Source organism: Vicia villosa, linkage group LG3, assembly GCF_029867415.1.
Source record: "Vicia villosa cultivar HV-30 ecotype Madison, WI linkage group LG3, Vvil1.0, whole genome shotgun sequence".
Lineage (NCBI taxonomy): Eukaryota > Viridiplantae > Streptophyta > Magnoliopsida > Fabales > Fabaceae > Vicia > Vicia villosa.
The window spans coordinates 167,368,570-167,382,543 of record NC_081182.1 but is presented as its reverse complement, the minus strand read 5'-3'; the positions used below and the strand labels follow the sequence as shown (position 1 = coordinate 167,382,543).

Here is a 13,974-nt window from a genome sequence, read left to right as displayed (position 1 = left end):
AGAGTTTGCTTTGATATTGTTTTTAGCATTGCTCTGATACATGTTCTTTCTTAAAAGAATGTTCTGATTCATTCATGCTCTGACTTTTGTTGTCTAGTTTGTGCTGTAACATTTCAGGATGTTAAAGATGCTCTGATGATGCTATAATACATTCAAGAATGTTCTGATACAATCAAGCATGACATGATTCAAGAAGAAATTCAAAGCTCTGAAGCTATCCCATGGAAGCAAGAAGCAGAAGCTCTGAATGTTCTGAAGAAATTCAAAGCTCTGAAGCTGTCTTATGGAAGCAAGAAGTAGAAGATCTGAATGTTCTGAAGTTCTAGGCAAATGTGAATGTCTCGACTGAAATGGAAAATACTCAAGGAAGTCTTTTATTTATAAATTCTTCTAGTATTTATTTCAGGGGGAGACTGTTAATCTCAGGGGGAGACATATTCACACACTATGTTTATATGCTTATGTTATAACTGTGTAATTGTCTTTAGTCATCTGAAATTCTGATTGCAAATTCATATCAATTATATATGTTTTTGTCATCATCAAAAATGGGGAGATTGTTAGAACAAGATTTGTTCTGATCAATATTCTTAGTTTTGATGATAACATTATATATGAACTTTGTATAAGACAATGTGGTACTCTAATCCTATGCATTTTCCATTTCAGGAAATATATAAAGAGTATGCACAAACTCAGCGCAAGAAGTACTGACTCAGAAGGTTCAAGTATGTAACATCAGAACATGCTCTCGCAAGACATCAGAAGATGGTCAAGAAGAATCAGAACATGATCTATGAAGCATCAGAAGAACTTGAGTTCAGAAGCAGAAGCACTGAAGTTCTTATGGTATCACGCTAGAAGCACTTCAAGGTCAGAAGACAAGAAGATGCTCTGCACTAAGCTGAATGACTCTGATATTCAAACGTTGTATCTACAAAGATCAGATCAGAAGCAAGTACAAGATGATAGGCTACGCTGACTGACAAAAGGAACGTTAGAAGCTATTAAAGGCAAAGTCAATAAAAGCAGGAAAAGCAAGGCTCGAGGTAGTTGACAAAAGAGTGAAACATTAAATGCAAGGCTGTACGGAACACGCAACGTATTAAATGCTCCCAACGGTCATCTTCTCATAACGCCTATAAATAGTGAAGTTCTGATCAGAAGCAAGACTTGACGAATTACCGAATCTTTACAAACTTGCTGAAACGCTGCTGAATCAAAAGCTATCAAACTTCATCTTCAACCTCACATTACTTTTGTAATATCTTAGTGAGATTAAGCTTAGAAATTTAAGAGAAATATTACATTTGTGATTATAGCTTATTAAGAAGCATTGTAAAACTCTTATAAGAATTTGTTTACATTCATTTGTAAAAGAACTAGAGTAGATCAAGTTGTGATCAGATTCTCTAGAAGTCTTAGAGGGTATCTAAGCATTGTGTTCCTAGAGTGATCAAGTTATGATCAGAATACTCTAGAAGACTTAGAAGGTATCTAAGTGGAAAACCGTTGTAATCAAGGTTGATTAGTGGATTAAATCCTCAGGTGAGGTAAATCACTCTAAGGGGGTGGACTGGAGTAGTTTCGTTAACAACGAACCAGGATAAAAATCATTGTGCAATTGTTTTATCTTAAGAGTTTTTAAGTTACACTTATTCAAACCCCCCCTTTCTAAGTGTTTTTCTATCCTTCACGACCCACAAGAAAGAGATGAGGATAAGATCAACGAACCTACGATCCACGTTGAAAAACAAACAAGGGTAAGATCAACAGACCTACGACCCTAAAGTTTGAAAGAAACGAGGATAAGATCAACGGACCTACGATCTTCAAAAGAAAGAAATGACGAGGGTAAGATCTACGGATCTACGACCCTAAGGATTGAAAGAAAGGATAAACATCAACACTGAGGTTAGGGGGAGGAAAGGAGTGGTTGACTTCAACACTGAGGTTGAGAAGAACGATAAGCATCAACACTGAGGTTGGAGAAGAAGTGATAGACATCAACAATGAGGTTTGAGAATAGTAGAAATACAAACGTCACTGGGGATTGAGAATACCATGTATTGGCACCGTGGCTTGAGAAGGTTTGTAATGATAATAGATATCAATCGGGGTTCATAAGGATGACATTTTCTATGGGGATGTATCACTGTCTTGATTGAGCGTTGATTCAGATTATCCGGCTTATGCTTCGTATGCATGTTTGAAATTTTCCATGGCATAATGATCTAACTTGATGGATATGCTACGCGTTTGAGGATGCAATGTTTTATGCAATGAAAACTATATGAAAGGACCCAAATAAAGGCCCCGGTGTGACAGAGAAGCAGGATCATTGGGGCCCATTGCTTGCATTCTTGAGCTACCAATATGAATCGGTGTTGGAAACCCTGCAGCACCAAAGATTATTGGCAACTGTGCTGAGGGTTGAAGTGGGGAGGAAGTGACTTCGTCTGACTTTCCTTACACTTTGAACTGCTCGGGGATGGTGAGCTCGAGGAGATTCCATCGATTCCTCATGATGGGGATGAGAAATCCAGATAAGCAGATTAGGTTGGGGAAATAGAATAACTTCCAGGAGAAATAAATTCCTGTGCTTGGGGAGAGACCAAATTTCCAGGAGAAATAAACTCATATGATCGGGGAGGGACAATACAAATCAGAAGATTATGCCCCAAGCTTTATGACCTACGAAAGAATTTCCCCCAAAGGATCCTTGCACCACAAATACTTGAGATATCTGCCCCAGTATGTTCAAACGTTTGAAATAGTCCACCCAGATCAATAGATCCTTGAAGAGATTCGTCGAATCTCGACGTAACTGCCCCTAATTGACTCAACTTGAGAGAGATTCCTCAACTTGATTGCCCCAGATTGATCAAGCTTGAAGAGATTTATCGACGTGATTGCCCCAGATTGACGGAAGCTTGAAGAGATTTATTGACGTGATTTCCCCAGATTGATGGAAGCTTGAAGATATTTATCGACGTGATTACCCCAGATTACACATCTTATAAGAATACCTAAGTTCCAATACAATCAAGCAACATGTGGAAGCAACTTTATCACGCTCGACGCAACATTCAACCTTTTCCCTCAGGATAACCAATCAAACTGCATTTGCTCAACAGAATATTCAGGACACTCTCTCCTCAAGGTAGTCAATTAACGGAAGTATCAACTACTCATGCTCAACGGAGCCTTCAGGAAACATGCCCCTTGATAATCAGTCTCTGAAATGATTGGATTTTTACTCCACGGAGTTCTCAAGTCTCTTTACTTTGACATGATCAAGCTCTTCGCTGATTCTCATCCTGAAAATTTCCCTGATGTTAAGCAAATGTTTTGCATGCAGAAAAATGTTAATTCTACGAATGATAATTCTAATTCAAAGCATATGTTAGTCGTGAAGTTTAAAGAAACTTTTTGAAATGAGGTTGCGACCTCTTGTGAATGGATCACTAGTTGATACAACCTCAATTTTTGCATAAAGATAAAGCAGGCATACGATACCAACATGGGTATGTGTCACGCTTCATTTTTAGTCAGTTAAACACTACCTCATTAGAGTGTGATTTCAAAATAAATCCTACTTCAATTAGGACTTTTGAGGGTTGTAACATGGCCGGGTTCACGATTTTCAGAAACAAAGGATTTTTAGGCTCAAAATTATTTGTACCCTCCCCTTCGTGATATTCTTCAGTTCTATGTTGAGTTAGCTGGACATGAGTGTTCGTCCCTCACAAGGAATTTTGAGATGGTTGAAGAATCAATGAGGTTTTTCGGACATGGCAGTCACTCACTTTCTTATTCTTTTGATTGATCATCACACGACTTTGTTTTTCGCTTGGCACTTTTCAATATCATTTTCTACTATTTTTCTTCTATTCTCTTCTTTTTTTTTTGTTGCCATATTTTTTTTACAAGTCGTGTGATCCTGCGTTGCCTTTGATTTGTTGGAAAAGTTGTGACTGCCTCATTCTTTGATCTATGAAGGATAACCATTGTGGCATCGTCATCTCTTGACCTCTTGACGGAATAAGGATAACCATTACGGTTTTGACATTCCTCAACCTTTTGAAGGATAACCATTGTTGTATTCTACCATTGATGAGTTTTGAACGCTCGATCAAGTTAAATGAACACTATCTTGCCCCAGGGTTAAAATTAAGGGTTTTTTATGAACAGAAAAGAAACTCCTACTTCAAGGCTCAAAGGGGTTAATGATGGTTGCACTCTCTTATATCTCCGGTGTTTAGGGATTTGAAACAATGCTTGTACATCATCAGGAGGGTTTTATTCAAAAGCACACAATTAGAGATTTTTGCATTTTTATCTTTCATCATTCTCCCTCTGCTCTTTGCCTAGGCAAGGGATTAATAAAGTTGGTATCGATATGCAAGCAAATCATTTTATGAGTGATAACGAATGGATTACTTCAAGACCAACATAAACAATGTATTATGATTTTCATTCAGAAATTAACAAGTTTTTACATGCTAGCAATGCTTAAACAAACAATGAAATGTTACAAATGAGAATGCAATAAAGAACTGAATGGCTGCTGTAGCGGGGAAAATCTGAGATCGAAGCCATAGGATTGACTCGACTCAATATTTCGTTTGAAATCGCCACCGCGCTTTATTTTTTTCAAAGGAAAAGGGAAAAGAACGAAAAACCCAAAGTTTTGTTTTTAAAACAAGAAAGAGAACTCAGGTTCGGGTGTTTATTATACAAGGGGAGGGTTTTAAGCACCCATCATATCTGTGGTATTCCACAGGAACCTTTTTGAAAATCTGTGTCGTGTGTGCTAAAAAAGGGTTTGTTTATTTTAAAATAAGCTCGGCAAAGCGTTAAGCTTTGTGCCTACATACCTCCTCGGTGCAATGGAGAAGTCAGAGCTAATGTAGTTCCTCTTAAAGGGAAAACATTTTTTTTTTAAAAACGAATAAACACTTTATCGTCGTCGGAGAGAAATACTCAGCCATTAATCTTGAGCATGAGAACAAATGAGTTCTTTGCTTCGCAAATGAAAGAAGGGCTCCAACTCGGATAAAATCGACGAGTATGCCACTAGCTCTCTCACGCGGAAAAGATCTCATTATATCAATCAATTTCAAAATCGTGGGGTATAACCACTCGTTCCGACAATTAACAGTGTCTAAACTTTTGAAGAAAAAGCCACTAAGGGCAAAAGATATTTTTAAAAGAAAGGTTTTGAAAAAAAATGCAAGTATAAGAAGGTTTTTGAAAAAGGGAGAAGATTTTGAAAATTTAAGAAGGGGAGGAGATGAAGAGGCTATCCTATTACGTAAAATAAAAGCTAAGGAAAAGAGCGGTCTAACCGAAGAAGAAGCCAACACTTGACATTATGAGTCAAGGTAGATTTCCCATCCTTTGGAATATCAATACTAAACCAACATTATCACTTGGGGATCCAGATGAATTTATTATCTTAGCACCACTTTGCATTAAGCACATTAAAATTCTGACGAAAATCGGGCAGAGTAACGGCTGTTTTCGGGTAAAATCCTTATATCGGTGCCTTGGAATTAACCATCAAGGGCTTTCAAGGAAATACCTGCACATACAAACAGACAACAATCCAATGCCAGACAGACAGAATAACAGCAGAGTAACAATATCATAAGGGTCCAGAGATACTAAGTCCATAAGTCCGAATCTCCAAAATGCTCGGGATAGTAACCAATAGTCCAAAAGAGAGCCTTAAACGTTTATTAGATTTTTGTCATTTATTAGTGTTTTAGCATAAAAGTAAAGTATGGTCCAAGTGGACAAAAAGAAAATAGCGGAAACATAAACAATACGTCCAAATGGACAAAGAGAAAATAGCGGAATATAAACGTCCAAATGGACAAAGAGAAAATGGCAGAATGTAAACGTCCAAATGGACAAAGAGAAAATAGCGGAAACATAAACATGATGAAATGATAAAATAAAGCATAAAGCGAGAAATAAAGAGCAATATAATAAAATGCGGAAATTAAAGTTAGTTGTTAGATGTTAAAGATAACCATCTTGAAACTTGTCAAGTATGTTATCAAAGTTAGTAATAAAGATCGATGGTGAGTGAAGGATGTTCTCGGATTTAAATTCAATGGACATTTATCAGAAGCTTGATAAAATCAGAGCGACTACACGATAAACCTCCATAAGTCTTAAATCAACCGCATACAATTCTCTTCCATATTTGATCTTTTTTTATTCGGGACACGAAATATTGCGCTATGTTAAGCAGATCGCCAAGTGATTTATGTAGAAATCACCCTACAACGAGGCCGGTCAAAACTTTATGTGCTAATGCATGCGAGAGAAGCGATATGTAGATCACTCTCCGAAAGCAATACCGCACGGAAAAAAAATGGTGAGTGATCTAGTCTTTACCAAGAATCCATAAGAATTCTCAAGGTATTAAGACTTTCATCGATCAAAATAAAGAGAAACAAAAGATGGAACCATATTCAAAAGCTCCTTTCATCCATAACTTCAATCACTTAATATTGCGGATTCGGATTCTCATCCTATCAACGCCCTAAGTCCATTGAAATTAGAGAGAAATTAGGCCTCTAATTTGTGGTTCAAAGAAAATATCAAAAGAATGGAGTATAAGAAGAGTTAGAACCAAAAACAAGTCAAAAATAGCAAAAACAAACATTCTGCTTCACTGGAAATCGATTTACCTCTGTAGGAAATCGATTTCCTGCTTGCAAAATTTAGATCTGGCGCAAAAAACAGAGTGGAAATCGATTTCCCTCTGTAGGAAATCGATTTCCTGCGCACAGTTTTCAAAAAAACAGCATTATGAACTTTGAAACTTGATTTAGGCAAACATACAAACACCTTATGATCACATATCCATTGGAGCACGAATTTTCCACCAAATCACCATCAAATAGGACCAATATAGCATCAAATATGCATCACATACAAGCACAAAAGAATCACATTATGGTAGATGAAAAAGGATGATGAAAATTACCAATTCTTGAACAAAACTTAGATCCACTTCAATAATCACCAACACAAATCTTGATCTCTCAACAATTGAAGAAAAAAGAGTGAAATGAAAGGTGGCTTAGCTCAAAGTTTGTGAGGTTCAAGGTGTGACTCACAAACTTTATGAAAGAACAAAGAGCTTTGGTGAATTTGGTAGGGATGAGGAGAGAAATTGCAAGGGGTTTGTTGGCTCTCAAAGCTTGTGAAATGAGAGAGTAGAGGTCTCTATTTATAGAATTGGAGCAAGAGTAGTGGTAGTTTGGTCTTTTTGTGTTTGGTAATTAATTTGTGGTTAATTGGTATTTAAGTGCAATTTAAATGGTAAAAATGGTAAAATGAGGTTTAAGTGGGTTTTAATGAAGGGGTTAATTTTGATGAGGTGGAAAATTAATAAAATGATCAAATAAAAAAGGTGCCAAAATGATGCCAAGCTTCCCTCCTTATATTTTTTTGAATTTTGCGCACAGGAAATCGATTTCCCATAGGGGTAAATCGATTTCCACCTTCAATTTTCCAAAAAAAGTTTTCTTGCACTGTTTTGATTTTTGCCCGATCTTTTACCTGTAAAATATAAACAAAAGAGACAAAACACATATTTTTTTGATTTTTGGTTAGTATAAACAAATAAAAGGCTATAAATGCTCGATAATTCCCCTCAGAGATAATCACAGTATCAAAGATAAAGCTTCACAATGGTGCTCTTGATTGATGATTGAATGCAATTGATGTATGATCTTAGGGTCAAAAATTGGGGTATGACAGCTGCCATTGTTGAGGAGACTTGACTCCGTTAGGACTTATTGCTCTTGAATACTTTCTGGAATTTTGAGACCCTTTCGAGACTTCAAATTAGGCATGAACCCCTTGGAGTGAATGTGATCGCTCTGGAATCGATGAGATCTTTGAATTTTTGTCTCTGAATGGCCTGCAATCTTCATTTGAATGGCCAGGTGCCCTAGCATCACCTTACTTTAGGGATTCGAGATATGCAAATGGTGCAAAGCTCAAGATAGACCAGGTCTTATTTATCCCTCGGTCGGAAACGCCAAATATAGAAGTTGGAATGGTAATCTCCATCATAAATGGAGGACCCTGATATAGTCATCGGACTCAAAAGAGATATATGCGATGAGCTAGACCCAAAATCCAAATCTTAACCATCTGAAGTTCCAACAAGCAAGAAAGTAAATAGGCACAAGGCAATAAAATCACATCAATTTGTTTCTCATATTCTTTCCATCTCTGTTAACAAGAGAAGGCCACCGAGAAGGAAATCATGAGAAGAGGCAAATAAGGTATGAAGCAGAACCTTGAGAATCAGAAATGTCTCTGTAGAATACTCCTGATTACCGCCTGACAAAAGATTCTAACGGAGTCACCCACAAATTTGTAATGCTTTAAGGGATTCGAGCAACACAAATGATGCAAAGCTTAAGATAGACCAGGTCTTGCTTATCCCTCGGTCGGGAGCCCCAAGCAACTTCCACATGTGTACAAGAGGTGATTGCCACTTTGGCTTCAATATCCCAACCATTCGGAGTGAGAGTAAATCACCCTTGCAGTTTTTGACATCAGGCACTAAGCTCAAACACACAATGTCTAACTCAACAGAGTCACAACCTTTTATGACTTTCAATATTTCTCCAAGAGGTGGAACCTTTTGTCAATTTCACTAATCGGGAGCCTGAAGACTTCAATTTCCAAATTGTTCTCATGATGCGTTTCCTCCTTATAAGTGATAGGAGGCTTGAATAACCTCCATATACTGATTCATGTCGATATCCATTTATGTTCTCATCTTAGTCAGAACCTCATAAAGTTGTTCCATGGTTAACCATTTTTGAGCACGTAGCGGTGAGAAGTCAATTTGTTGCCGAAGTCTGAATCAGAGCAAAAAAGGGGGCCCATGGCTCAAAGGCTCCATAGAATCAAATACGAGTGATTTGCCGTCATCGGAACTTGTTGCTAAGAAAACATAAAGATACAAGAGAATTGATTGGTAACACCTGCGAATGCATGAAAATGTATGTTATATGCATGATATGAATGCAATATTTGTCAGTTTTTCAGGTATCCAAAAGTTCACCCAACATTCAAATGGGACATATCAACAAGATATAGAATACTATCAGATAATAACACGACAAAATTTCTGGAAAACCCCACATCGCATTTCATTCAATCATAAACAACATATGAGTTCGTACAAGTAAATGGCGCGTAGCCTTGCAATAAAGTAAATGCTTAACAAGCCTACATATGGGGTTCAATATATCAAAGCATGACCCCATCCAACAATCCTGGAGGTGGCCCAAAATAACAACAAATCAGAAGTATTCAATCAGGTCAAGGTGATCGAGCAACATCTTGGTCATTTCCTCTGTTGGGCTCGAAGTTTTGCAAGCTCTCCCTCAAGTCGAGCCGACTTGGCCTTTTCTTCCGCCAATTGCTTCTCCAAATCTCGAATCTTTCTTTTGCCATTGCTTTCGGCCCTTTGTGACTTCGAACACTCTTGTTGCTTTCAGTGCAAATTCTCCTCCATCAAATCAAAAGAACGTCTTTGAGCACGCGTCATGTTTGAGCTTTTGCCTTGTGCTTGCTTGAGTTTACGAGCCAATTCAGCTTTCTCTTGGTCTCAAAAATAATTCTCCAAATCGACCTCCCTATCTCTTGCTTGGAGCTTGATGTTATCCGCCTTAGCCTGAGTGTAGAGCTCAGCAGGAATTGTATCAGATAGGACAATAGGGGGTTGTTCATACAATGGGTCTGACTTTGCAAATGGCAACAACAAATCTTTGACTCTCGCCTTGATCCAATCCATATAAGGACCCATAGAAATAGGAACCTTTTTACTTAGAGTGGTTTGATCGTTCTTTTGAACTCTAGTCCAAGCTTGTGATATCTTCTCTAGCTCCGTCGGATCTTTACCATCGGTAAAATACACTGATTCAGCTATTTCTGCATCTTTCGAAGGACCTTCCATTGCATATCCCAGTTGGCGGTATGCAAGTGTAGGATTGTAATTAATACAACCCCTAGTTCCCATGAGAGGGACATTGGGGTATTGACCGCAACTGGTAATAATGCTTAGAACCTTCCCCACACAATAATTCCACTTGATGTCATAAGAAGTAAGATTAATAAGCTTGTCTGACCAACGAAGAGAACCCTTCTTGAGTACAAATGGTCCTTTCACTAGAAAATGCAACATAAACCACCTATCCAACAACGAGAGACAAAAACCTCCGACATATCCTCCCTTCCCATTCCTAGAGTGGATAGAAAAATAAGTGTCTGCAAGCAATGTTGGCACATGGTTTTTATTCATGAAGACACAAATGGCCGACAAACTCATAAAATTTTCCACTGATGGAAACAACACAATGCCATAAATCATGACAGCCATCAATCGACTGCAATCTTCCCAACATTATTCCTTAACCGACTCCTCAGCCTTACTGATCAAAAAACATAGGTAGAAACCGGGAATAGCACCAGTTGTCTTCCAATTATTTTTCACCTCTTTTATACCCAAACGGAGAGCTTCGGCTATCTTTTCGAACCTTACAACCTTAGAAACCCGAACAAAAGGTACATCATCTACAATTCAGATGTTGAAGATATGAGAATATTCTTCGAGCGTTGGAACCAGTTGATAATCCTGAAATGTAAAATACCTCAACTGCGGGTCGTAAAACTGAAGTAAAGTGATCAAGGCCATCAGATTAAAAGATGTGTTGAGGACGGAAAGCAAATTGCCATAATCACTTTTGAAATCATGCAGAACCTTCCCTTTCAGATGAGAACTCAAACTGACCAGCCCAAAAACACCGGTAATCGAAATTTGTAAGCACTAGTGTGTCTCTTTGACAATATCGGCGGAGATGTCCATCTTTTAGCTAAAATGAACTTCTGAATGCCCCTGAAAAACATGACATGAAGATGCTTATGTCATACCCCAAAATTTGCCCATCTCATTTCACTTTCAAACTCATACTGATTCTAGACACAAGGGTTAATCTAAGGCACACCCTCCTAATCAAAGGGTCATCAAATTAGGGTTTTGGATTTGCTAAGGAGAAAGGATGTATCAAGGCCTCAATTAAGCTTCATATGATCTCTTAGGATTTAAATCACCTCCATGACAAGTTTCAGGCTTCAATTCCAAAGATTGCTCATTTAACTGCTCAAATGGTCGACAATCGATCAGTTTGACCTAAAAGTCAACTGTGGTCAAAGTACAGTCAAAATTAGGGTTTTTGGACTAAAAGTCAACTAAACTTTGACCAGCCATAACTTTCACATGGAGTATCAAAAATTTCCCAACCAAAGCCTAATCTGAAGGAAATTGGATTCTCTACAACTTTGTCTCTCACATGCTAAGGCCATAAATGCTTCATTCATGAGATATGGTCCAAAAGATTACAGGTCCTTCTAGAAGATCGCAAAAAGCTGTTTTTTGTCAAAGGCCATATCATCAAGATAATATCTTCAAATCGGAAAAAGGTTCCAAAGTGGCTTATAGAGGACATCTTGAGATTTCCAAAAAGTCCTAGAACTCTTCCATATCTTAAACATTGAGGGAGTTATGCCTTGTCAAAGTCGGGAAATTTTGAAGATGAAATGTGAAACAAAAGTGGTTCAAATTGGATTTTCTTGAAAATGGGCCTAACTTTTTAAGATCTAATCTTGATCCACAAGTTATCCAAGTCACCAAATTCATTTGCCACGAATTATTAGGTTTTATTTGATTTTATATGGTTTTTTATTCATTTAAATGATGATTAAAAGTTATATAAATCATGTAAAAATCAAATATTTGATTGGGGGCCTCATAATGATCAATTCCAATCAGCAATTATACCACATTGCCAATCTAATTTCGTGCACAAGTTGATTGAACAAGATTGGAGCAAATTGGATTAAATTTGGAAAGTTCCATAAATCAAATTTCTTCAATTTTCCCATATTTGATTCAAGAAGATTTAGTCAATTTTTGTTGACCTAATTGGTTCTAAATATAACCATAGCATGTCCAAGGCACAAGGGGGGATGGATAAGGAATGAAGGCAGGAGAATACGTTCAAAAAACTTCAACAAATTCAAGAAAACTTTGAAATCGGTTTGGGAGATAGAGCTTGATTCAAGATGTTTTGAAGCTTCCAGTACATTCCTGGGGCATCATTGAAGGATTTCCAATCGGTCTCCAAGGTTGAATCATTCAGAACACGCCCACAGACACCACGATTTGCGCCCATGTTAATTTTTTCGATTACGTTGATTCATGCACCATAAACAATATTCTGTTACATATTTATGATTGTTGTGATGCTCTGGACGATACTGAATAGTTTGATTGGAGTTTAGGTACGATTTTAGTATTCCATCATTATTAGGGTTAGAAGAGCTCGAATGAGGGTTTCTCTTTTTAGGAAAAATTGCAGGTTCTTGCAGGTACCTTTGAGATCGCAAGGACGAGACAAGTCGATCCGTGGCCTTGGAACTAATTTTTGAGGCGTGTATGGGATTTGGTGGGTGCAAGAGCTATGGCTACGGACTATGTCCTTCAGTAAAAGTCATTACAAACTTTAGACAACGGAGGAAGGAAGGAGACGAATGTGTGGCGCTGCCCCATTAGCCGGTTCGCGCGCGCTTCAGTATTTTTAAACCAATAGGATCCAGCGCATACTCGTCCACACGCGTACGATGGTTCTTCATGCTTCCAGCCGTTAGATCAAAGGCTCTCCAGATCCAGTGCTCCTAAATACGCTTGTGCACCATGGACTCCCCCAGGTGCGCCACACAGGAACAGACGTCAGTTTTTTTCAATTTTTTTATTGTTATTTATATAATCCTTCTTTTTTCTTTATCTTTCTTTTTGCTACACTTAATGTAAATATAAGTTTAATCAACATTTTTTAATTTAGACTTCAATTAATAATATAAATCTAGTTAAAATAATTTTAATTAGGTTTAATTAGTTAATAATTTTAATTAGGTTAATTAGGTTAATTAGATGATTAACTTAATTTAGGTTAATTTTTAAAATTAAATTAATAATATAATTAATATTAAGATTTTATTTATTATTCGTTTCGATCGAATTAATCGGTCGCGATGATTAATAATCGGTTATTTAATTAATTAAATAATATAATTCAAATAGGTTTATTTGCTAAGGGTTTTAACCGATTCAATTGGTTACGATGATTAGTAATTTTCATAAATTTTTTATTTGTTTTAATCAAACCTATTGATTGCGATAATCAACGATAATTAAAATTCTTCATTAATTTATTAATCATTTTAATCAAACTAATTGGTTGCGATGATTAATAATAAAATAATTCAATTCCCAAACAAATTTGAATAATCTATTAAAACATATTTATTTGCTAATGGTGATAATCGAATCAATCGATTAGAATAATTAGCAATTCTTTATTAAATCTGTTAATTATTGTGATCAAACCTATTGATCATCGTGATTAATAGAATGTATAATAATCAGGGTTGTACGCCACATCAAAACACATCCCTTTCATAAACTACGAATTTCAAAACTGTGATAAGGTAATTCAAAATACCTTACAAACCACAAATTTCAAAACTGCGATAAGGTAATTCAAAATACCTTCAAACAACCTCATATTAATTCTAAGGCATACAACCCTGCCTCGAACTACATTGATTCTGATCCTCCATAAGGAGGTACGTAGGCACTTGGATAACCAAGGCGAGTCCCCTTCCCCAAAACCTCAATTTGGCTTAAATCTCACTTTTCACCCTATTAATTTTCTGCCACATTTCCTTATTAGCCATAAACCTTACTGTAATACTCTTACAAACCTTAAATGCAAACCTTAGGAAAAGTTTAAGGGTGCCCAACACCTTCCCTTGACCTAAATATAATAACTTACCCAGAATTTTCTAAAACTGTGTAGGGTTTCC

General features: G+C 37.0%; 1 protein-coding gene across 1 annotated transcript; it reads right to left on the bottom strand.

The window, feature by feature from the left end:
- Positions 1-9,658: 9,658 nt before the first annotated feature.
- Positions 9,659-10,429, bottom strand: LOC131659329 (uncharacterized). The gene has a single exon (XM_058928537.1). It carries the CDS (start codon positions 10,427-10,429, stop codon positions 9,659-9,661), a length of 771 nt encoding a protein of 256 aa, XP_058784520.1.
- Positions 10,430-13,974: the final 3,545 nt, after the last annotated feature.

Excerpts from the sequence above, each read along its gene's own strand:
- LOC131659329 (XM_058928537.1), bottom strand. The coding sequence starts at position 10,429 with ATGGCTGTCATGATTTATGGCATTGTGTTGTTTCCATCAGTGGAAAAT.